The 26,114-nt window shown below is 37.2% G+C and overlaps 2 protein-coding genes across 4 annotated transcripts in view; both read right to left on the reverse strand.

The window, feature by feature from the left end:
• The window catches only part of LOC100367161 (uncharacterized), a 30,258-nt gene extending 28,272 nt beyond the window's left edge, over positions 1 to 1,986 (reverse strand). For both annotated transcript variants that reach the window (XM_085491337.1, XM_085491336.1), the window contains exon 1: positions 1,786 to 1,986. The gene's annotated coding sequence lies outside the window, so the exon portion shown is untranslated. The remainder of the gene's footprint in view (positions 1 to 1,785) is intronic.
• Positions 1,987 to 5,097: 3,111 nt separating this feature from the next.
• Positions 5,098 to 25,595, reverse strand: LOC100367307 (uncharacterized). 2 transcript variants are annotated; one of them, XM_085491338.1, is made up of 15 exons: positions 25,511 to 25,595; positions 25,082 to 25,196; positions 23,734 to 23,862; positions 20,386 to 20,466; positions 18,800 to 19,264; positions 15,659 to 16,081; positions 14,423 to 14,866; positions 13,839 to 14,267; positions 12,941 to 13,363; positions 12,189 to 12,596; positions 11,496 to 11,924; positions 10,277 to 10,702; positions 9,560 to 9,994; positions 8,870 to 9,301; positions 5,098 to 6,148 (listed from the first exon to the last, which is right to left on the reverse strand). In XM_085491338.1, the coding sequence occupies exons 4-15, from the start codon at positions 20,456 to 20,458 to the stop codon at positions 6,072 to 6,074; spliced, it is 4,464 nt and encodes a 1,487-aa protein (XP_085347464.1). In that variant the 5' UTR covers positions 20,459 to 20,466; positions 23,734 to 23,862; positions 25,082 to 25,196; positions 25,511 to 25,595; the 3' UTR covers positions 5,098 to 6,071. The 2 variants fall into 2 exon arrangements, with proteins under 2 accessions (XP_085347464.1, XP_002733777.3); XM_002733731.4 differs by lacking the exons at positions 25,082 to 25,196; positions 25,511 to 25,595 and having other exon boundaries at positions 23,734 to 24,031.
• Between the last annotated feature and the right edge of the window lie 519 nt (positions 25,596 to 26,114).

Here is a 26,114-nt window from a genome sequence, read left to right on the forward strand (position 1 = left end):
GTAGGCATTAGGAAATATAAACACTTCAAACACACGCGTTTATATTTAGTCTGCTAATAGAACTCTGATCGAAAAATTGCGAAGTAAATCGGTATTGTTCACCGTGTATTGTATACAGTTACATTCGTTCTCATCGTAAAACTCATAAACACCGCCTTCCCTTAGATGAGATAAGGTCGAAGGTCGACCAGCCATTCAGTAATGTACAACACATCGATGTACACACATAGACATATAAATTGGCGACTTGTGAACGGTTAGTAAATATATATACGCCTTCCTCGTGAAATGTACGTGACGCTGTGTTATTACATCTTATAACGAAGTTTATTATTTAATTAACTATAACGAATACTGCAGTTTGCACCAACATATTATATTCGTTTTACGATAAATTATATCCTCTTTAAGAAATGTATAAACGTCCTGTATAATATATATATAATAAAGCTATTGTCCGTATACACAATATATAATACAATTCATAGTTAAATAGTGTTAAATATTACTGTTATATCATTATCATTATTACTATTACGCATTTTAGTTGCTACGAGGAGGAGGCAACAACAATGTACATCTCTGTGGTAATTAGTAATTACGATTTCCATAGACTAATAATTGAAAGAGCATATTCATAAATTTGTTCCAAGTATTTTTTCTTGAGAGTGTTACTTTGTTTCAACCATTCCATTCCATTCCATTTTTTGTGGTAACTGATACCATTTAAAACTTATTATAAATATTTTATATTGTCCTTCATATTGATACAACAATACATCAATTATTCTTCTCCAAATTAAATTATTTTGAATGCCTAGACATAAAAATAGTATTTGCTAATTTCTATTATCACTATTTTTGTCTCAGAATTGCCGTATACTATTTGCAAAAAAAACCTGACACCTGTTGAATTTGTTTGTATAACTGAAAATAGAGTGTACTTTTTTACAGCTTAATAACATTGACGTGTAGTTTTCAAGAAGTAAAAAATGAAATTCAATCAAAAAGTTATTATCAGAGCAATTACAGATATTATCTATGATATCATAAGTGGTGGGGGACTGTGCTGATACCACAAGCGATGAGGGACTGCCTTAATACAGATTGAAAAGTGGTCGTCTAATTGGCATATGAAGATTCAATGCATAGTATCACTAGGTATACGTCTTTGAATGACTGGGTGAATGGCAGTCGAATAATCCGACTATAAAACATACACATTTAATTGGCACATGTATATACGAGAAGTAACGGGTATTGTTATAATGTGGGGATTTTAGTAGATTAAACTAAACATATAGAAGCCTTAGAAGCATATTCGTGCGACGCGCTTCGTAACTATGTTTACTCGCTTTGGCTGGATTAATACGGACAATGCTGTGTTTTTTGTTATTAACACCTTCTAGATGAGCGTCTTCAACGTTGTTGATCTGAATTATACTCAACAACAATAGATATACTTTCAATACACCACAGACCGTCGTATAAACACATCCAATCCACACCGATTTGCAAGACACCTACGAAAGACTTGATTTTTGAGATGATTCGAAAATGTCGTAACGCCGGTCATTACTTGTTGTAGCTAGCGTCGACGATCAGTATATAATACTGGACAAAGTCGCGTTTTGAGTATTATCTAAACGAGCTCCAACGTGGTCGTTATAACTCTTGATTTCATTTTATGTATATAGTTGAAGCTTTCACCTGAGCTCTATTCACGCCGTCACTCTTAAAAAAGGCAATTTATGACTTAATATTTCAATAGTGACCGACACTTACCTGGTTTTACTATTCTAATAATCACCGCACTGACGAAACTACATTTCAGGTGCAACGACACCTGGGTTCATTCGTCTCCGTCGTCGATAAACACATTTGTAGTCAAACGGCACCACCACGCACCGCTCTCGTTCGTTGATTCGTTGGGGTTGTTTTGCCCGCTTACAGCAGTACTGCACAAAGTCTCTCCCTTGACCCGCTCACTCAGCATATACAACGTAATTTGTATAATAGTAGTAAGGCATGCGTATAGACAAGGGAGTGGTCTAAAAGGGGGCGGCGAAGTGGTTGTAAATCATCCCTTTGTTACATAGTATCCATTGGTTTCTCGTTTAGACATTGGCGATGAAACCAACATACAAAATCAGTAGTGCGTTTTTCGTATAGACTCGTACACAACTATTACCTTCCCACAGCTTAACTTACGGTAACATCCAAATTCGATCTGAGGTTTACAAAGACAGTGACGTGTCTTAAATTTACCACTCGTGCATAACATAAATGAGAAGTGAGGTAATCGGTGTAGCATGTTGACGAAATTACCAACATTTATGTTCAGTTTTTCAAGTGAAATAGGGAACAACAACGTACTCCAAAATGTAAACAGGTCGCCAATACAATAGACAACATTAACCACAAGTACAGTTTTGGGGCTTTCAAAACCAAATACAGTGTTGCAGTAACCTTTCTCCATTGATTTATGGCATGTTCAAGATTGGAAAAAAAAACCAAGCACATAATTTACATGTTAGAATTCCCATCGGGGTAGATTATTTTAACCCAAGGCCTGATACGTACATGTGTCACAGATACTTACTTGATAAATCATTCCTTAAAGTTAGTAGCCGCGATTGTCTCAAACACTTTTGGTAAACTTGTTCTATTATTCATGTAGAACTTAGTCTGCTCTTAAATTAAGATTTTATTACGCAGTTTCTTCAGTGCACTTAATGGCGGTCGCAATTACTCGAGAATAGTCCACTAACTGAACTATCGACCTTTAACTGACTTTTCAAATGATAAACAATGTGACGATTTTGTGTCAAATAGATGAAATATTGGTACTTAATAAACATTTGTTTTTCAATTGCATATTCATTAATATAATTTTCTTTTCATTTATATTCCTTCAGGAATGGCGTCATGTTTGCGAGCACTTATTGTGTCGCGAGGAACGTGTTGTGATATACGGGTTTTATTATCACGTGGCATGTTTGCCAGAGTACATTATGCAATCTGTGTTATCGTTCATTTCTAGGCGTATACTACTAATTAAAGTATCTACCCCATAACAACATGGCATAACTGCATGAATGTTAAATGACATAAGAAAAGTTGTATTCATGTGGCTCATTTATTTGTTATACGTGAGACGGTGACCGTGCGCGGCCACGAACCAACTGCGAAGGAGCCAATATGATGGTGTGACAAATGGCATATTGTAAATGTAAAACCTTGCCGTTTATTCGGTGTTATTTGCTTACTTTACTTCCTATGTCGACAGCAACTATGAGTTTAGAATTATTTCTCAGTACTTATTCACTGTTACAATGCTGTACCATTACTTTCATCATCCTACTACAGCCAGATCTGAAGGCCTTTGCCGCATTCTGGCCATGCTGTGTGGCGCGTATCGCGTGGACGGGTTTCATGTTCTCTGCACGTAATAAGCTCGGTTATTAAGCATCCTTTTTTGGGGATGCCCGGTGGCCGAGGGGAAGACGTGTAGTGGCGTGAAGCTAGGCGATTAGGTGCCGTACGCGAGCGCCGGTTCGAGTCACGCACGCAGTACGTGTTTACTATAATTAGACATAGTCTTTACCTTGCCGTTTATTCGGTGTTATTTGCTTACTTTACTTCCTATGTCGACAGCAACTATGAGTTTAGGATGCCCGGTGGCCGAGGGGAAGACGTGTAGTGGCGTGAAGCTAGGCGATTAGGTGCCGTACGCGAGCGCCGGTTCGAGTCACGCACGCAGTACGTGTTTACTATAATTAGACATAGTCTTTACCTTGCCGTTTATTCGGTGTTATTTGCTTACTTTACTTCCTATGTCGACAGCAACTATGAGTTTAGGCATATTGTAAATATTCGATAGTAAAATGTGAGCGTTCCATAAACTCTTACTCTACTCTTTTACGGTATAGAAATAGAGTCTTCAACTTGATTATCAAACGTTGCTCTCAGTTCCAAATACACCCAATTTATATTGTTAATTTCTTTTACCGATTTTGATGCTTTAGGAGAAAAAAATAAATTCAGATAATATGACGCAATGTGTAAGAGCCCATCTTAGCAACCACAATTTTAACGAGATACAGCGAGAGCACATCCTACGTGAAAATATAAGGAATAATATATTATTGGCATCATCCCTGTTCATTACATGCGTCAAATGAGGGCGCTCGTCAAAGCAGTTGAAATTTTCGCATTTACCGGGGTTTTCCAGCGATGTGGCTTCAAAACAAGGGCGGTGAGACCCAATTAAAGGTTGTTTTGAATGTTGTTAGTATCAAATTTCTCACCGTTCACCTTGGGTGTAATTAGGAACTAAACACGAACACGTGGTATTGTTATGTTAATTGTCATATTGTTGTTGTTATTCAGTGACCTTATTGCCGGCGTAAGTTTGAGCTAACCATGCCTCTTGTAATTCTTGTATTGTGATGTAAGAGTAGTATGCTTACTCACATGGTCCTTTTATACCCTATAACTGTGCGTATAAAGCTAGCACCAAACGTCCAGTCGATCCTGGACTTGCTTGCAGTGTGTTGCGATCCCAAATAGAAATTCCTGAAAAATTAATATAAATTGCGCAAACAAGGGGTGAAGTTCTATGACCGCGAAATCACAAGAATTGTTGGGGTTTGGCGGTCACAGGACTTTCGCGTTCACCCATCGTTTACGCAATTTATATTTATTTTCAAGAATTTGTCTTCGGAATCGCAACATACTGCAAGCAAGTTTAAGTGGACCTCCTAGAAGTGTTGAAAAGTTAAGAATTCTGCAAACATTGTACGCGGTAGCGAATAACTGTTAATTGTGTTACATTGTTCACGAAGCAGAACATGCGTAGTGACTCTGTAACATTATGGACTTCAAAATAAGTAGGTCGAATGAATTCAAATGGCCATTATCATTTAACGGAATATTCATATGAGGTTTATAGTACAAATACGTTGATTAACGTATGTATCGACGCGTTTGTTACGAGCGGACTTAGTATCTAATAAAGTATAATGCGAGAATATGTTAATTATGATGGCGTATGTATGATGTGTGAAGTCAAAGTGTAGAAATTGAACATAATAATATGATAAACAATGTATTTTATTTTAATACAGAAAGTTATATTTAATTACAAAACTCATCTTATATTCGATCAAGTATTCAAAAACATTTCCAATTCAACACATATACAAAGTCAAACGATGTAAAAACACTAAGACAAAGTATATCAGCTTTCAGATTAGGATAGGAATCAGTATCGAGCGCAAACAAATCACTCACATGTGGTATTTCACATATTGGTAAAGAGAGACTGACAAATCATATAATCACGAATGAAAAGAATGAAATCAGTTGTCATAGCAACAAACCACTATTTTATATATTTACATTGAGCCAGTCACGTATGTACGTACAAACATGTATGCAAAGATTGCATCGATTAAAACGTATATACAAAAAAAGTTGGCTCATCATTGTTTTTGTCTTTCTTACAATTATTGAATCCGAGACAGATATATTCCTTACAAATGCGTAGGTTATATTAACAACACAAACGATTTTGTTCTCATGATTTAATGTCAACTAAATAACAATACAAATGATCAATATGCAAATGGGGCTGCTAGATAATTTCATGATTAGTAATATTTACAAATAGAATTAAAGAATAGATTTAAAGATATATTACAAGTGAATAAAATTTAGTATTGCCTCTCAGTGGTACCATTGGAGGTATGAGAGTTGTCACAAATGTTCACGAATTCATGAAAATATATACTCACTGGGTGCACTAAAATGATTATGTGAAACACGTAAATTATGTAATTCCCGTGCCTGACGGGACCCACAATGGACGGCTTATGTAACATGAACACAATGCAAGCATCTGCTTCCCCGCTGACCGTAAACAGAAGTCCAATGTGCATGTGTGATGGTTTGAACCCCGTGCGACAACATGTCCGAAGGTGTATCGGATAAGTAACTTTCTCGATGACTGAGTTCACGTTTGGCAAAATACAACGTAGTCCCGTCTATGTAAAAATACTTTCATTGCCTTATACGTTGAACCACAATGACACAAGTGTTCCCAATATGCTAAGTAGGATGCTGACACAAACCATGTTACCGGCAGCTGAAAATAATTCGAGAAAATGATGAGAATTTTGATAGTAAATCACTTTTTCTGTATATCAAGCAGAATTCATTTATGATTCACACAATATATCACGCAAAATTCGTGTATTGTTTTACAGAATGCATCATACAAGATATCATTCACAATTCATGTGTGGATTTCAACATGATGGTACCACACATGGTATTACACACAATATAACGCAAAATTCGTGTATTGTTTTACAGAAGGCATCATACAAGATATCATTCACAATTCATGTGTGGATTTACACATGATGGTACTACACATGGTATCACACACAATATCACGCAAAATTCGTTTGTTGATTTACACAAGGCATCATACAAGATATCATTCACAATTCATGTGTGAGTTTACACATGATGGTGTCACACATGGTATCACACAAGATATCACGTAAAATTCGTGTATGCATTTACACAAGGCATCATAGATATCATTCACAATTCATGTGTGGATTTACACATGATGGTATCACACATGGTATCACACAAGATATCACGTAAAATTCGTGTATGAATTTACACAAGGCACCATACAAGATATCATTCACAAGTCTTGTGTCGATTTACATATGATGGTGTCACGCATGGTATCACACAAGGTATCACGTAAAATTCCTGTATGAATTTACACAAGGCATCATACAAGATATCATTCACAATTCATGTGTGCATTTACACATGATGGTGTCACACATGGTATCACACAAGATATCACGTAAAATTCGTGTATGAATTTACACAAGGCATCATACAAGATATCATTCACAATTCATGTATGGATTTACACATGATGGTATCACACATGGTATCACACATGATATCACGTAAAAAATCGTGTATGAATTTACACAAGGCATCATACAAGATATCATTCACAATTCATGTATGGATTTACACATGATGGTATCACACATGGTATCACACATGATATCACGTAAAAAATCGTGTATGAATTTACACAAGGTATCATACAAGATATCATTCACAATTCATGTGTGGATTTACACATGATGGTAACACACATGATATCACACACAATATCACGCAAATTTCGTATGTGGATTTACACAAGGCATCATACAAGATATCATTCACAATTCATGTCTGGATTATCACATGATGGTGTCACACATGGTATCACACAAGATATCACGTAAAATTCGTGTATGCATTTACACAAGGCATCATAGATATCATTCACAATTCATGTGTGGATTTACACATGATGGTATCACACATGGTATCACACAAGATATCACGTAAAATTCGTGTATGAATTTACACAAGGCACCATACAAGATATCATTCACAAGTCTTGTGTCGATTTACATATGATGGTGTCACGCATGGTATCACACAAGGTATCACGTAAAATTCCTGTATGAATTTACACAAGGCATCATACAAGATATCATTCACAATTCATGTGTGCATTTACACATGATGGTGTCACACATGGTATCACACAAGATATCACGTAAAATTCGTGTATGAATTTACACAAGGCATCATACAAGATATCATTCACAATTCATGTGTGCATTTACACATGATGGTGTCACACATGGTATCACACAAGATATCACGTAAAATTCGTGTATGAATTTACACAAGGCATCATACAAGATATCATTCACAATTCATGTATGGATTTACACATGATGGTATCACACATGGTATCACACATGATATCACGTAAAATTCGTGTATGAATTTACACTAGGTATCATACAAGATATCATTCACAATTCATGTGTGGATTTACACATGATGGTATCACACATGGTATCACACATGATATCACGTAAAAAATCGTGTATGAATTTACACAAGGTATCATACAAGATATCATTCACAATTCATGTGTGGATTTACACATGATGGTAACACACATGATATCACACACAATATCACGCAAATTTCGTATGTGGATTTACACAAGGCATCATACAAGATATCATTCACAATTCATGTGTGGATTTACACATGGTGGTATCACACATGGTATCACACAAGATATCACGTAAAATTCGTGTATGGATTTACACAAGGCATTATACAAGATATCATTCACAATTCATGTGTGGATTTACACATGGTGGTATCACACATGGTATCACACAAGCTATCACGTAAAATTCGTGTATGGATATAAATATGGCACCATACAAGATACTATGCAGGATTCACGTTTAGATTCACACATGGTATCATACAAGCCATGCAGAATTCATTCATGGTTTCAAACACACAGAGAACAGAGCACACAGTGAACAAAGCACACAGAGAACAGAACGCACAGTGAACAGAGCACACAGAGAACAGAGCACACACGAGAACAGAGCACACAGTGAACGGAGCACACAGTGAACGGAGCACACAGTGAACAGAGCACACAGTGAACAGCGCACACAGTGAACAGAGCACACAGTGAACAGAAAGCACAGTGAACAGAGCGCACAGTGCACAGAGCACACAGTGAACAGAGCACACAGTGAACAGAGCACACAGTGAACAGAACGCACAGAGAACATAGCACACAGAGAACAGAACACACACGAGAACAGAGCACACAGTGAACAGAGCACACAGTGAACAGAGCACACTTTACATAATTGCAGTGCCATACAATTTCGACATTGTAGTGATCACTCTTCAATCATAAAGTGAAATGACATTGATATCTTACCTGCTCCACATGTGACTGCTGTACACAATGTATTTAATGATGAGTCGAATGGATCAAAGAACCAGTCAGCTCCATCACCCTGTGTTAGTTCCACACAGAAATAACCCAAGTTACCGCATTCTGACTGAGGCGGGAGAGTGACTATTACAGATGTGAATTCGTACGAGGCACCTCCATTTAAATTTTGTCCGACATGGTCTTCCATACTTGCAGCAGTGCTCTCCACTTTAGTTGTTGGGCTTCCTCCAGTTGATGTTTCCGCAAGAAATCCTTTTATTTTCCAGTTGTCATTACCAGTAACCGAACTAGACGATGGCGTAGACGTAATAGTTACATCAAAGGTAACATCCACATTTTCTCCTTGGGTTACCTTACCATTTGTTGGACCAATAACATCGAGTGCGGACAGATCAAAGCTCAGTATAGTTTGTGCTGAAGAAAAGGAGAATATTGAAGTCAAATTAATGCACAACATGTGTGGAAATCAAAACGTTTGTTAAAGCGCGGTGGTCGTCGTGCAGCGCGTGTTCGAATTTCATGTAAATAAACAATGTATTTTTCACGCGTTGTATACGTCGCTATGAGTCTCATATCGAACAGGACGCGGCACGACGACTGCCGCCCTTTAATGTCTTTTTAGCAAATATATGAAATGATGGTTTTAAAATCTACAAGCTAAATGCTACTCACATGAACAAGATGTAAGCTGCACACAGGCTGTTGACGTACTCAGGGAAGTCATTGACCACAGCGGGTTAGCGCCACTATTTTCAGACAAATCAACACAGGCATGGCTGTAGTATAAACTGGTTGCTTGTTGGCAAGTGATCACACTAGAAAAGTCCATAACAGCCTGCACATTAATGAGCTCTGCAGGAGTGCCGTCAGAGAAACCAATAGTGTTATCGGGGATGGATGCTGACACTGTGCTAGATGGTTTTGGGTTGGACCCCATAGAGTCAGTTGCTATATAAGCGTTGATAGTGTAAAGGTCGGTTCCAGTCACTGCATCACCTGAGGTTTCAGTAATCGTTACGTCAAAATTGAATGTATTACTTTCGCCCATCTGAACGGTCAAGTCCCCATTAGCATTATTGGCAACAGACACATCAATAGTAGGGGCAGCTGAAAAAAACAAAACGAAATATTGGTCAGTTGATTTCTACTTGACATGTATCTGCTGTACGGATGCCGAAATATTGGAGACAGCTATCAGTATTAAAGTGGGAGGGTCGTCACTTGCGCAAGCGCGGGAATTGAGTCCCAAGCGATGATAACAACACACGCTAAAAACGCAAAGGCTCATGGGTAGAAGTTTGTTTGTAAACAATGATACGCTATGGCCATCTGACGCATGCGCAGGTGACGACACCCCCGCTTTAAAACGAGCAGGTGAACTATACTTACTGGTACAAACTTCAATAACAGAACACCCCATTTCAGGATCAGTATGATCAAACCAAGACCACTCATTAGAAGCAGGAGTCACATCGGCACATATGTGAGAATAATCCTCGCAGACATTCACTGTCAGATCGAATGTTGCAACTACACCACTGATAACAGACTGGTCGTTTTCAGCTATGGTAACACTTGTACTGGGTACTGTGGCTGCCATCTTCGCAGATGAATTTGCACCGCTGCTGTCAGCTGCTAAATAGATGTTGATACTGAACAGAGCATTGGCAGCGTCTGATAGTTTACCAGTATTTGTACCAGCTGTTCCAATGCTGATGTCCAACGAAACTGTTTCACTCGCCCCCATAGCAATGGAGATTTGGGCGCTATTATGCGCAGATATTATAACGGGCTCGGATGCAGGTGTCAACACAGCTGAAAGAACAGAAGTAGAATTTAGTTCATTTATTATAAAATAAATTATCCCGGAAGGCGCAAGTCGTGCTCGCACATAGTATATTAAGAAGTACATAACAACGACTCACTAAATTGAAGTATAATTCGTATTTCAGTCTCACATGAAGGGGACAAGGGGGATACCTTGTACAGGTTACAGGGAATAAAAAGGCATGTTACGTTTTTTACAGGAAATACAATGAAAGTTCCATTTACAGTAAAAAATAGTTTTTTACACTTTACAGATAAAACACATTCCTAATTACATTTTCATAATATATTTGATAATTTGTGTTTAAGAATCAAAATTTGAAATTGCGTACGAATTGCGACATTTAATGTGGAAAATGCTTTATATACGCTTACAAAAAACAAGATCCTTGTACAGTTTACGGACGAATAAAATAGCTGGTTACATTTTTCACCTTACCCATGTCTACAAATTTACGTTTTTTATTCATTTTAATTAAATTATTACGAAAACAAAAACAATAAATTACAGCTTACGAAAATACCCCTTACCGACCCTCTCACATGGTACGTCAAAAACTACCATTTTATTCAGCTAATTGTATCACTAAACAGTTCTCCTGAAATATATCTATCACATCCCTACTTGGCAGGTAAATGTTTAATTTGAAAAAAAATTCTATGGAATTGTATTCATTTGATGCAATGTGTCTATAACATGAACATGAAATCACATCATGTCATTGCCTTGAAAGATGGTTGTCGAACATAATTGTTGCTGTTCAGCTGAATATAAACTCACTTGTGCATCCCGTAATGGAAGTGCAAGCTTGGTAAGAGACTATTGAATCCGCCCATGTCCATTCCGCACTCGCTGGTGTAATCGCAACACACAGACTCGTCCAAGCACTGCATTCTAGACCCAACAAATCGTCCGGATAGTCTGTGTTGTTGACGTTAATAAGTTCGGTCATTGAACTATTTTTTAAAGTTACAAGATATGTTGGCACAGCGGCAGTCACGTGTGAACGCGATCCTCCATCTTGGATACTGCTCTGAAATAAAAAGAACTCGATATCGAACAAATTATCGCCATTGTCAGTGATGAGGCCCGTCTCTTCGCCAGTATTGATGGTGATGTCTAGGTAGTAGACGGATGTTGTTCCCATGACGATGTCCAAATCCGTACCACTGGTGGCAGCAATCGCGATGGATGTTCCTTCCACTTGGGCTGCAAAGATGACAACAAATCTGATAAGTGACTTTTCAAGATGCAGGTACATGTGTTATGTTTAGTAGTACACAGGTTGTTTTAGTGACAGGCCGCAGACAGGTCACAGCTATCTGTGTCCGAGGGTGGAATGATAATTTATACCGAGCCCCACGCAACCTGATATATTTGTATACATAAATCAAATGTGGAAAATTGTATAACATGGATTTTAAATAAATATGTTAGTGGAGATAAGTTATTTACATAGGTAAGGCAACTTACTTGTACATGCTCCCAGTAATTCGCATGCTTCAACGGACACCACCTTATCATGCCATACCCATGATGCTTCATCTTCTGGACTGATGCTCACACAGATGTCGGTATAATCGTCGCAACTAAGACCGAATAGACCTATGTCAGCTCGTACACTGCTAATCACAGTGTCACTGCCTTCTGTCATGGTGACGGTTTCGCTGATAACATCCGCTCTGACTGGTTTTGACGTGGTGTTCAGCTCGTTGTGCCATAAATATAAATGCATGGAGAACAATACATTGGCGTCACCTTCGATCGCCGCACTGTGTTCTACCACAGGAATCGTAACTTCCAAATCGAATACCTTCCTTTTACCCATGTCAATAGTCAAGTCATCTGATGTTATGGATATGTCTCCATCCGTTATCGAACCTGATTGAAATAGAAACCTGTTAACACTTTCGTCAACATGTTCCTTTCGGCATGCAGTTACTGTTCACAACGTGTGTGTATTCTTGGTCTAATTAAAGCGCGGTGGTCGTCGCGCAGCGCGTGTCCGAATTTCATGTAAATAAACAATGTATTTTACACGCGTTGTATGCGTCGCTGTGAGTCCCATATCGAACAAGACGCGGCGCGATGACTGCCGCCCTTTAAATATAATATAAGCAGTTTTATTCTCTATATCAATAATCAACATAAATTTTGAAGTTATTTACTTTGTGCATGGCATTTACGAACAACTATCTAGCCTATATTTATCCCCGTATACTTACTAGTACAAGTTCCAATTGGTACGCATGACACGTGAGGATCGACTGTATCATTCCACGCCCACTGGACACCAACAGGACCCATGTCTATGCAGATATAGCTATAGTCAGCACAACTGCGACCTGTGAGATCGTAATCTGACAACGTGGCGGTAATACCCGTGGTGTTGGCCACGGTGTCGATGGTAACATTGTATTCTGATACTATGGCGTCTCCCTTGTTTAAATCGGTGGTCCCTATATCATCTGAGGCGACATAGATTTGTATGTCAAACAGCTCGTCCGCGGAATCCATGATTTCACCTGTTTCAGATCCAGTAAGGATAGTTATGTCCAATATGAACTCCTCGTCAGTAATTCCCATGATAATATCTAGATCACTGGCAGCATTTGGTTCCACTGTGATTGTATCATCGGTGACTTGTACTGTGGATGAAACGCAATATTATTATGTTTAACACTTGTTATAAATGATAGTAATTGCAATTTTTATTGATATTGTGTCCATGCATCAGGATATTGATGTACAATAATACAAGTACAATAAAGCTGCAACACAAATGTATGAATCGTAATATGAGGAAATGTAATACATTAAAAAAATCCAACGCCATTTTTTTGCCATCTTTATTATGAGGCAGCTGCTACTATACTGATTTGACACACACCAGCACTTTTAAAGCGAGAGGGTTGTCACCTGCGCACGCGCGGAAATTGAGTCCCAAGCGACGTTAACTTGACAAAACACGCTAAAAATGCAAAGGCTCATGGGTAGACGCTTGTTTGTAAACAATTAAACGCCTGGCGCATGCGCAGGTGACGACTCACCCGCTTTAAAGATAGAGCGGATGTTGAAAAATCATTTACACGTGGCTCTCATGGTGTTAGTACTTATACTCACTTGTACAGTCGTCGAATTCGTAACATGCCACTTTAACCATTTCATCGCTCCATTGCCATGACTCGTACGGAGCCGTGCTTTTAGGTTCAACATCTACACATACATGAGTAAAGACGGCACACGAAAACCCATCTGTGTTTACGTCGGCCTGTATGCTAGCCAAAGTAGTAGCGCCTACACCTGTAGATAGTACCACCTCGCTAGAAGAAATTCCTGTGGCGTCCATCTTAGGGGATGCATTGCTTCCGACATCGTCTCCAGATAAATACACTTTGATATTGAACATATTGTTGCCATTATTATCGACCAAAGCGCTGTCATCGATTACATCTATGGCTATATCCAAGTCGAACGCTATGACTTCGCCCAATTCAACTTCTAAACTTCCACCTCCATTGTTAGCTAACGTAACATCCGCTGTGATATTACCTGTAATTAACCGAAAAAAAAACACACTTAAAAATAATAACATGTTGAGGAGAAACAGATCTTTAAGCGACAACATTAATGAACATCACTAAAGACTAGATCAGCAATAAACGAATTTATTGTTTATTGATTGCATAACATTTGAAACAACATACCAATACAGGTTGATATTGCAACACACGACACAATGGCATCAGTACTGGCGTTAGCCCATGTCCAAACGTCCTCGATTTTAGACGTGATATTTGCACAAATATAAGAATAGTCATCGCAATTCAAGTCTGTGGTGTCCATATCTTCAGCAACCACATTGATGACGACTGGATTTCCCTCACTTCCAACATCTGGTTCTATCGTTACATCCTGTGAGCTCACTACACCGTCGACTTTATCAGTTGGATCAGAACCATCGTTAGCGCTGGCCAAGTAGACGACGACGGTGAACATATCAAATACATCGTCTGTTATTTCAGCAGAATGGTGACCTGTTGTTAGTGTGATATCAAGATTGAAAGACTCGGTGGTGATTCCCATAACAATGTCCAGGTCACCACTTGGATTGCTGGTGACAATCGGTACAGGATCTGCCTCAATTTCACCTGTATAGAAGAAATTATATTTCATTGAAAAACAAATTGTACATTTTTTATTTCTTTGAAATCCCGGTACGAATTTATTCTGGACAGATTTCATGTACAATTTTATAAATCACTTCATTGATTACTTTAGCTACCAAACTCTCGTTTCTTTGATGAGTTTGCTCGTATATCTACATAACGGATCGCAATTGTTAACTTGTTTTCGCTTTATAATGTTACAATAAAACTAGAGTCGTGAAGTTGCAGTGAAAGGTATAAAACTGGTAATGTCATCGTGAGTTCTAATTAAAGCGAGAGGGTCGTCACCTGTGCACACGCGGGAATTGAGTCCCAAGCAACGACAACAACACACGCTAAAACGCAAAGGCTTGTTTGTAAAGAATGACACGCTATGGCCATCTGACGCATGCGCAGGTGACTACTCTCCCGCTTTAATATTATTGAGTTAGTTCAATATCATTTAACCAGCAAATCATTTATTTCGAATAAGTTGGTAGTCGCAGTTGCTATGCCATTTGAAGGTTTGCACGCGCATTCATTATTAAATATTTGAATTTGAAAGAAAGCTGATGATCGGTATTTACAAATTGTTATAAATATGTTATTAATCTAAGGCACAGCTTTCTGCCATTCATTGTTAAAAAGTTTTTTTTTTATTTTCCACGTTGGTGGCGTAATATAGTGATGTTTTATGTAAAAAGAAGAAACATAATCGCATTACCGATTCGTTTTTGAAAGAAACTCTGAACCAGGAACAGATCTTTTTGCCTTAATAGATAAGACCATACTTACTAGTGCATGTGAGTGCAGAACAGGCTATCTTCGGATCCGTTCCTGACCCCCACTGCCAGGGGGCACCGACGTCAGGGTTTATTGACACGCACACGTGTGTATGCACTTCACAGTTCAGTCCACTCAGGTCGGGTAATGTTGCAGTAAAGTCTATTATAAACTCAGTCGACGGCGTAACTGCGGTAGTGGGTGTATCAAGAGTTGCGTTCACGGTATGTGTGGCGTTATCTCCATTTACGGACGTAGCGATAAACACTTCAACAGCAAACGCAGCGAGCGGCAGATCGGCGGTTTCAGTGTTGTCTGTCGGAGTTGTAGAAATCTCAAGATCGAAAGTTTTTGATGTTCCATATATTATGTCAATATCAGCGCCACTGGGCTCAGTCAAAGTCGGCACCCCACTATCATCTTCTGTAATGATGCCTAAGCAAAACATTGAGAAAATTGAGACATTGTGAACACAGTTGAAAATAAATAAAAATTCCAATATTTTGTTTTTAGTACTTATTTAAATGTACATAAGATTTTCCATACGTTAGTTTCACTCGACTGTCATGTCAATACTAGTATTACAAAATCACGATACCACCATTTGTACCCATTGTCTCTCAAAACATTGTCTCACTCAGAATTCAAATTAGGCCAAATTAGAAATTGAAACGCTCATAGCACAGAATTCATTTACATGTATCGATATACTATCATATAGAAATAATATAAATCATATACACTACTTTCATAAAACTGCTCTATATTTATTCGATAGCACGTTTGTTAACATGTTGATACTGTACGCTGGTAAATTTGATAACATGGAGTTTATTTGAGAATGTGATGGTACACGTATTATACACTATAAAATCTACCTTCCCATCTATATAACGTATAACAGTCTGAGTGGGGGGGGGGTCCGAAAGGAGTATACCATAATATATATAGGTGTATGAATGTTTCGGGATATATTGATTAGTTTTCATCATATTCGCATAATAATGTGTGACAAGACGACGCTATACTTGAACAGTTGCTTTTATACTAATTCGTGACTTGGAGTAATAATGTATTACGCTGTTACATCAGTCATGCACATATTACGTTGCCACAACTGTCACGCACATATTACGTTGCCACAACAGTCATGCACATATTATGTTGTCAGAAGTCATGTACATATTATGTTGCTACATCAGTGATGCACATATTATGTTGTTACATCAGTCATGCACATATTATGTTGCTACACCAGTCATGCACATATTATGTTGTTACATCAGTCATGCACATATTATGTTGTTACAGGTCATGCACATATTATGTTGTCACAAGTCATGCACATATTATGTTGTCACAACAGTCATGCGCATATTACGTTGTCGCAAGTCATGCACATATATTGTCACAACAGTCATATGCATATTATATTGTTACATCAGTCATGCACATATTATGTTGTTACATCAGTCATGCACATATTATGTTGTTACAACAGTCATGCACATATTATGTTGCTACATCAGTCATGCACACATTATTTTGTTACATCAGTCATGCACACATTATGTTGTCACAAGTCATGCACATACTATGTTTTACATCAGTCATGAACACATTATGTTGTCACAAGTCATGCACATATTATGTTGTCACAACAGTAATGCACATATTATGTTGTCACAACAGTCATGCACATATATTGTTACATCAGTCATGCACATATCATGTTGTCACAACTGTCATGAACATATTATTTTGTCATAAGTCATGCACATACTATGTTTTACATCAGTCGTGCACATTCTATGTTGTTATCTCAGTCATGCACATATTATTTTGTCACAGCGATCATGCACACATTATGTTGTTACATCAGTCATGCGCATATTATGTTGTCATAACAGTCAAGCACATATTATGTTGTTGCATCAGTCATACATATATTATGTTGTCATAACAGTCAAGCACATATTATGTTGTTGCATCAGTCATTCACATATTACATTGTTATATCAGTCATGCACATATAATATTGTTACCTCAGTCATTCACATACTAGGTCGTTACATCAGTCATGCACATATTATGTTGTTGCATCAGTCATACAGATATTATGTTTTCACACTTGCCATACACGTATTATGTTTTCAACCTTGCCATGCACATATTATGTTTTCACACTTGCCATACACGTATTATGTTTTCACACTTGCCATACACATATTATGTTTTCACACTTGCCATACACATATTATGTTTTCACACTTGCCATACACGTATTATGTTTTCACACTTGCCATACACGTATTATGTTTTCACACTTGCCATACACGTATTATGTTTTCACACTTGCCATACACGTATTATGTTTTCACACTTGCCATACACGTATTATGTTTTCACACTTGCCATACACGTATTATGTTTTCACACTTGCCATACACGTATTATGTTTTCACACTTGCCATACACGTATTATGTTTTCACACTTGCCATACACGTATTATGTTTTCACACTTGCCATACACGTATTATGTTTTCACACTTGCCATACACGTATTATGTTTTCACACTTGCCATACACGTATTATGTTTTCACACTTGCCATACACGTATTATGTTTTCACACTTGCCATACACGTATTATGTTTTCACACTTGCCATACACGTATTATGTTTTCACACTTACCATACACGTATTATGTTTTCACACTTGCCATACACGTATTATGTTTTCACACTTGCCATACACGTATTATGTTTTCACACTTACCATACACGTATTATGTTTTCAACCTTGCCATACACGTATTATGTTTTCACACTTGCCATACACGTATTATGTTTTCACACTTGCCATACACGTATTATGTTTTCACACTTACCATACACGTATTATGTTTTCACACTTGCCATACACGTATTATGTTTTCACACTTGCCATACACGTATTATGTTTTCACACTTGCCATACACATATTATGTTTTCACACTTGCCATACACATATTATGTTTTCACACTTGCCATACACGTATTATGTTTTCACACTTGCCATACACGTATACTGCTGAAACGAATTCAAATGCATATTCATGACAGCCAACACAAACATGATTGCTATGAAGATTTGCATGAAAAGTACTTACTTTTGCACGAGTCTAGCTCTATACAGTAGGTATCAGGGACGACGGTGTCTGTCACTCTTTCTCCGACACTGTCAACGTATATACAGATCAATTCATAGGGATTTCCGGGTGTGGCAGTGGTGTCATAACATCCTGGGGTACCCGTGAAATCAAGAATAACGTCAACACTAGTGAACGTGTTGACTATTTCAGTTTCGCCGTGACCTTTCGGTGAGGCTTGGATCACCTGAACATTTTGTTCGTCGGATAGTGTTATGTTATAATCAGGTGTCTTTTTTGTATCATCTATCAAACTGTTGCTTCCTCCCGATGCCAAGAAAGCCACCATCGCCAGATCTGCTCCCGTCTGCAGCCCATCCCCTTGCGCAACAATGTCAATGTCAAACGTGAGTGTGTTCGGTTCACCGAAGACAATATCGATAGTTTCTTCTGTGGCAAAATCGAGTTGTAGTCTTATTTTCGTCACTGTGAAAAGAAACGTTGACTATTTGACTACATTTTTAAACAGGTTAAGATCACTTAAATGTACGTACATTCACGTAAAGATTAAGATCATGTAAAGAAACAATGCTTGTTATACACGATGTGTACGTAGCATGGATGCCATGCTGGACATGGCGCGCCTCGACGAGTCCCGCCCTTATCTAGATCTACAGAGTGCGAGTACAGACAGATGGGTTTGTTCTGCTTTTTGTAGTGGACACTGTTGTACTACATCATTGCGAAACGAGATGACGAAAGATCGATGTGACTTGTATTTCCTCAGCGCCGACTCTTCGGTAAATGTCGCAGTCCGGGCACAGTTTACATAAACAAATAGTAACCCTGTTCTCAGTCGTGTTTTCTTAGTTAAACAGTCAAATTATTGTTGTTTCTCCTGGCTCGCCCGCTAAATAGTGGGACACCATCACTAGCTTTCAAACCATGTTTGTTTGCTTACTGCGCCCCTAAGTTTCATCCGGCTTCATCAAATCACCGTCCGGAGTGTTTGAAAAACAAAACTATTACACAGACTGGACTGTTGCCAATAATATCTACCTTGATTGTTCAAAACACTTATGAGATGGAGTAACGATACGACTACGTACATGTACCCCGAGTACGCACCTCTACGTACTTGTGCACAGACAGTCGAAATGATTTTGAAAAACAATAATATTTGACGGATTATTTAATAAACTAGTTTATTTCTTAGGTTGTCATATGAGATTTTATAAAAACGAATTTCCAGAAAGTAATGTTAAATTACGCAGATTTCGGGGCCAGTGACTGTTTTCTGCTTTTTAGTGGCAACAAATCTACTGGTATAGCCACAAAATAATAACAATATTGAACCCCAACCCTCGCAAACCCCGATAATGGATTGTGGGGGGTCGTTCATTATTGTTTAAATATAATTTGCATATACTTAATAATATAACCCAATAATAATAATAATAGTAATAATAATAGTAATAATAGTAATAATACTAATAATAATATTAATAATAGTAATAATAATAATAATAATAATAATAATAATAATAATAATAATAATAATAATAATAATAATAATAATAATAATAATAATAATAATAATTACTTACGACATTCGACCTGACTCGTCAAAAAGGTGACAAACATAAAGACCTCCCATAGCAACTGTTGACAGGTCTTCATTTCAAAAGCTATAGGAATAAGGAAAAAAAACATTAGAGGAATTGAACCAATCGAAAACCTAATCTAAGTCTAAAACTAATACTAACGGTACAGAAAAATTATTTTTCGACTTACAGAGATTTTCCGTTTCTACAGGACTTTCTTTACCTGTCATTTCATTGGACACAAAGTTCGGTTTAGACAGTTTTTGTTATAGTAAAGTTGATGAACAGACATGTTACAGTTAGATGAACGAACTACACTGTTTTTATTTTGATTTATGACTTTCCAATTTAAATTCATACATATTTGTTCTGGCCAGTTTTTTTGTTTATCAAATTTCCCAAATTTTGAACTCAAGTTTTGTTCGTTGTGAAAGTATGGTCTGAAATGACGCCAGCACGTGTTATGCTCTATACAGCGATGACATACACAAGATAGATTGATGTTATTCACACCGCCGCCAATGTCCAAATTCTAATGGTGAAAAAACTAGAACAAATACTACACTTGGTGGCGCTGTTTGAAATGTCTCCACAAGCCAAATTAGACAAAAATTTAATTCTTTACTAACTAAAGTTTAAATATATTCCTAACTAGTGCGTCTTTAAACGCTTTATTTTAAATCGTAAACCTTCAGTCTGGGAATGAACACATCGTGATTTGAATCAGTAATTGAATATGACCAATTTTATTTCATGCAATATTGCCATAGAAACGGGAATGAGTATCATTAATTATAATAGTTTTTCATAGTACGAAAATATGTCATTCTGAATTTAACAATGGATTACCATGGTTACGGGGCGAGTACAATTGTAGAATAATTCCATATTGCGCCTTTTATAGTGGAATACATCACACAATTCACCACGTTTGTCGTACGCCCACGGAGGAGGAATCGCACGTCGAGAAGACAAATTAGAGTGATTTAAGCACAGTAAGTTACAGTGTTATCATTCGATGATGCGACGAAACTAAATCAAATGCAAATTCAATAATCGAGCACCTATACATACTTTTGTTAAATTGATAAATATTTATATGTGATTAAATACTAGTAATAGTTTCAAATCAGTATTTGGAATTATGCATATATAGAGAGAGTAGCTCAGATATTAGAGAACGTTATCCATGCACGTTCATGCATCTCTGTGAAACATGCCAGCTTTAAAAGTAGAATGTCTACTCCATTCCGTAAACCATCATGTCTGGCATGTATATTTCAGTCTGAGAACAATAGGTTTCAAAATAACTAAACGAAAATGGGTTGGAAGGTTTGGATGTGTATTAGTGATAGAGATACAGAATCGTGCAGATTTTAACGACATGTGAATATTATTAAAATACACTTTCCATGGAAACGATTTTAGTGACCTATTTTTCAATGTGTTTTTTTGCATAATTAGTTGACACTAAGTATAAGTGACAGTGAAAAGGTTAATGTCAAAGCATTTCCATATAATAATAAACATTTCCGAAGGTTTTTGATAAAACTGGAATTTGACAGACGTATATGCAATATATATTAAACGAATAGCGTACGTAGCACGAAACTTTGGGCCTCCTAACGCCGAGCCACGTCACGTCTCCATGACAACTATCCGCCCATACATTGATTCAGTCGACTACGCTTGAATTGGAAACGAAAATTAAAATCGATACATGCTTTATTTGATTAAAAGGCTGTATTTATGATTTAGTTATAGTTTTATTTTCACAGAATTCAAAATATGAGAAGTTTATATCGTGTTAATCACGCGTTTTCACATGGTTCTATAAAATATGAGAATTACCATTACGTCATAGACGTTTAAATCACCTCGGAGTGTGGGTCTCATGAAAAATACACATTACGTCCATTTCTGTTCACAGCGACGCCTACATAGTCAATATCAGTATATTATCAAAAAAGGCATAAAACAAGAACACACGCCACTCCCATTAAAATGAGATAATCACGATATTATGGCCACATGCCGAAAAGTAATATTGGCATAAATGCAACAACAGACGGGTATGATGCAATAAATCGATATATAACATGTCTGATGCAGTAAATAATAATGGCGATGGACAAATATCGTTCGAAATAATGCGTCGCATCGGTAGAGGTCTATACCGCGTTCATTTCAATCTCCAGCCATGTCATGTCGCACTTAAAATAACGTGAATCCGTGAAGGTTGTGTTTATATACATATCAATTCAAAGCCTGTAACGGACTAGGTTGGATCAAGTCGTACATTTACATGTCGTAAATTCCGCAGTAATGTTCCCGTCGTGTTCTAGGGTTGCATCGTAGCAATATAGTTTGAGACGAATTTGGCATAAAAAGAAAGTATCGCGTTGTGCAAGAATCAGAGCACCATAACAGTATCCGTAGAAACAATTTATTGCCTAATTTATGAAAAAAAAATAATTCGGTTAATCGTTGTGAAAATACAGTATATGTGCCGAGCAACGGTTCGACCTTTGTTAAAGCAGTTGACCCCATGAGCACACATGTTGTTCAGCCATTAAAAAAAATCGCCAATAATTACAATTGATATGGAAACCTATAGTAGCAACACATGCCAAAAAAAACAAAAAAACAATAGAACAAAACAATGTGAACATCAGTGGTGATCTATCAGTAGCAACGAAATATAATCATACAACGATATATATAATCTAGATTTTTCGTATATAAAATTTGTGACAATATTTTAAATTTTACTAAAGGTGACATTGTATCGCGGAGGGTTCTCGATTTGAAATCACAAATAAAAACACATAGATGGATCAGTTTGACGACGCAATGATTGAGAGCTACAATGACAAATTAACAACCATAATCTAATGAAGTATGTTACTGTATTAAAGTGTTCACAAATCCATCTACCAATTTCATGACATGGCAATTTATTTTAAATCACACGTCATGAAAACAATGAGGAGAGAAGGCGTTACAGGAGACACAACACAATGAGACGCATTAGATCAAATGGAACGGTGGCTCAATATATTGATCGTACCGGAAAGCACAAGAATCGATAACTGATCATCATCGTCATGGCTTTCCTATCCTCAAGATGGAGAAAAGATGGTGATGATGAATCCATTCACCGTTTCCAGTTAATCGTAGCTGAGCAAACAGCTAAACATATGGCATGGATTGTGCTGTTTGTAATGATTCACACCTCGCCATTTTATCTTTCCTTTTCTAATTTTCACATTGAGCAGACACACGAGTTGGATAGTTTACACTTGGTTTTCACTTACTTAATTTGTAAATAAATTGTATGTGTTTACTCACCCTTCTCCACTGATTACGCGTTTTTTCCGACCGCTGTTTAAGTATGTCCTTTCAAATCCACTAACGGTTGTCGGTAATTTTCGTCTGGGTGCTCACTAACGAGGTGGGTTCTTTTTTCCTCTTTCTAGCCTAGTCTCGCGATTTGAAATCCAGAATAAAAAGTAAAACACAAAACCAATCAATACACCAATGTTTATCGCGGTTACCAAGATACCCGTCTAAACCTCACTGCTGTCCATCATCTATTTGTTGTTGCTAGGAGATGAAACTGTAAACACGTTCATCCTCATTGCTGAGTGGCCACTGGGGAAGGATTGTAATATGCGATGCTAATGGAATGTGAATTAGCATAATCGAAATCGAAAAAGGAATTTATTTTATTTGGTGTCATATCCTATTCCTACTATTTTCTAAATGAAAATACCCACAAATATATTAGTATGTCATACACTTTGAGGGGAGCTTTGACAATCTACATTAACATCAGTGTATGCACACAGTGTGCAAGTCACAACGATTTTTGCATGTGACCTGTAACAACAATTCCTAATCTGAATAATAAGTAATCCGACGAGCAACATGCCGTGTGGAGGTTTTCATGAGCGATGAATTTGGATTAAACATAATATAAGTGATACATGTAATGCAATGAATATCGCAGAGACATTTTGAATAATTTCACGAACCAGTTAATTTAATACTGACCAAATAAAAATTGTTAATTGCCAAATTAATAAAAAATCGATAATTATCCCCAACTAGTCTTGATCACGTGGATGTTGACGTTGACGTGGTGAACACTGTTGTTGAGCACCTTTTTTGTTATTGACACATTTGAACCGCTGATACATACTCATGACCATCAGCGTCGTATTCGTCAAAACCTTTCCGATCAGGCAAAAGTGGAAAACCTACTAAATAAATGTACCGTAAGTCAGAACGGCTGCTTTTGCAACTGTTTATACTTGTCCAGGTTCCATTTTTCTATCACAGTTGTTTAAATATGGGTGAAAAGTATAATCATATTTATATTCCAAATATCACATTTCAAGTTAATAAATCCAAATTACATGTATCGTATTTGTAAATATATGCGCAATTAGATGACATCGAGGGAACAACCTTGAGGCCTAAATACATAAGTAAAGTGGGTACCTCAGTATAATATATAATCCCGGGTATTTAGTAAGGCAAGTACCATAAAAACAGTCGAATTGTAACGATTTGGATGTATATATGTGCGTAATTTAACAGATGATTATAGCATACCGCCACTTCGTTTTGAATAACTCGCAATTACATCGTCGCCTGAATCTCAATACGTTTTGGTGTATGCTAATTTGCTTACCGAAATTTGGTAGTCTAAACTCGTTTAGACCACATCGCTGACATCCATTATCTCTGGTCTTTGGTCACGTGTTGTTTGGTGTGAGTCATCTGGTAATTACTCTACGCTTAATTTGCTGCACCATGTGGTTTGAATATGTTATTGCCATGGAGATTGTAACAGGCGCGTACAATGAATTATAAAGACAGAACAAAATATAAAACGTAATAATATGTTCAAAAAATAGGTAAAAAAAGTAATTGGAGTAAAAAATATGAAGATTCAGTAAAACACAATCCTATATAATAAGAACTATTAATAGATATCGAAATATATCGTATTAATGCCATGTTTTTTTTTATTTCGCTCGAATACCATTGGAATTCGAAATCGTGTTAGCGATGTCGCTAACAAACCCACGGTTTCAAGGGATTATGCCCGACGGCTTACCTAGAAATACCTGATTAGGGGCCATTCCAAGGTGACGAGCGAGACAGCTTTCTAGAAAACAAAGAGTGGAATTAGTATGCTCATCATGTCGGAGTAAGACGCGTTGCCTCGACCGCGATTTGTCAAAATCTCTATCATCAGTTGCGTTGCCATGGAAACCGCTTCTCTTTGGTGGTTTCCGAACGCCGAGGACAATGTTTGAATACAAATTCCGGTTTGATTTTTTTACGGCTGCATCACGGTCCTTTAAATTAAAATAGGAACGGAGATTGTGGTGACAAAGGCACATGCAAATTATTATGAACATCAACAATGCTTCTTGTGGAATAGCTAATGGGAGTGACAGTGATATTGTCATATACACAAAGGCATGGCATCAATCATTAAAAAAAAGATAACGGTATGTCTTATCTGTATTTTTGCGCTTGAAGTGCATCAAATGTTATTTAAAGACGACTGTTAGGCGCCATTTTGATCTCAGTATATGGAAATGCGTGCGACAACCTGAAATATTCTCCTTTTAATATTCAGCATTTGTGTGTCCTGAATTCGTTTTTTCAGAGAATCTTAATTTTTTATATTTATAAAATGCAAAGTATTAATA

This window comes from Saccoglossus kowalevskii, chromosome 16 (genome assembly GCF_978046115.1).
Source record: "Saccoglossus kowalevskii chromosome 16, keSacKowa6.1, whole genome shotgun sequence".
Lineage (NCBI taxonomy): Eukaryota > Metazoa > Hemichordata > Enteropneusta > Harrimaniidae > Saccoglossus > Saccoglossus kowalevskii.

What these genes read in the sequence shown, in the direction of transcription:
- LOC100367307 (XM_085491338.1), bottom strand. Translation starts at nt 20,458, where the DNA reads ATGAAGACCTGTCAACAGTTGCTATGGGAGGTCTTTATGTTTGTCACC. An exon ending in CGAATTCGACGACTGTACAA is followed by an intron (nt 13,364 to 13,838) that starts GTGAGTATAAGT and finishes TTTCATCCACAG; the next exon opens with TACAAGTCACCGATGATACA. An exon ending in ACCAATTGGAACTTGTACTA is followed by an intron (nt 12,597 to 12,940) that starts GTAAGTATACGG and finishes TATTTCAATCAG; the next exon opens with GTTCGATAACGGATGGAGAC.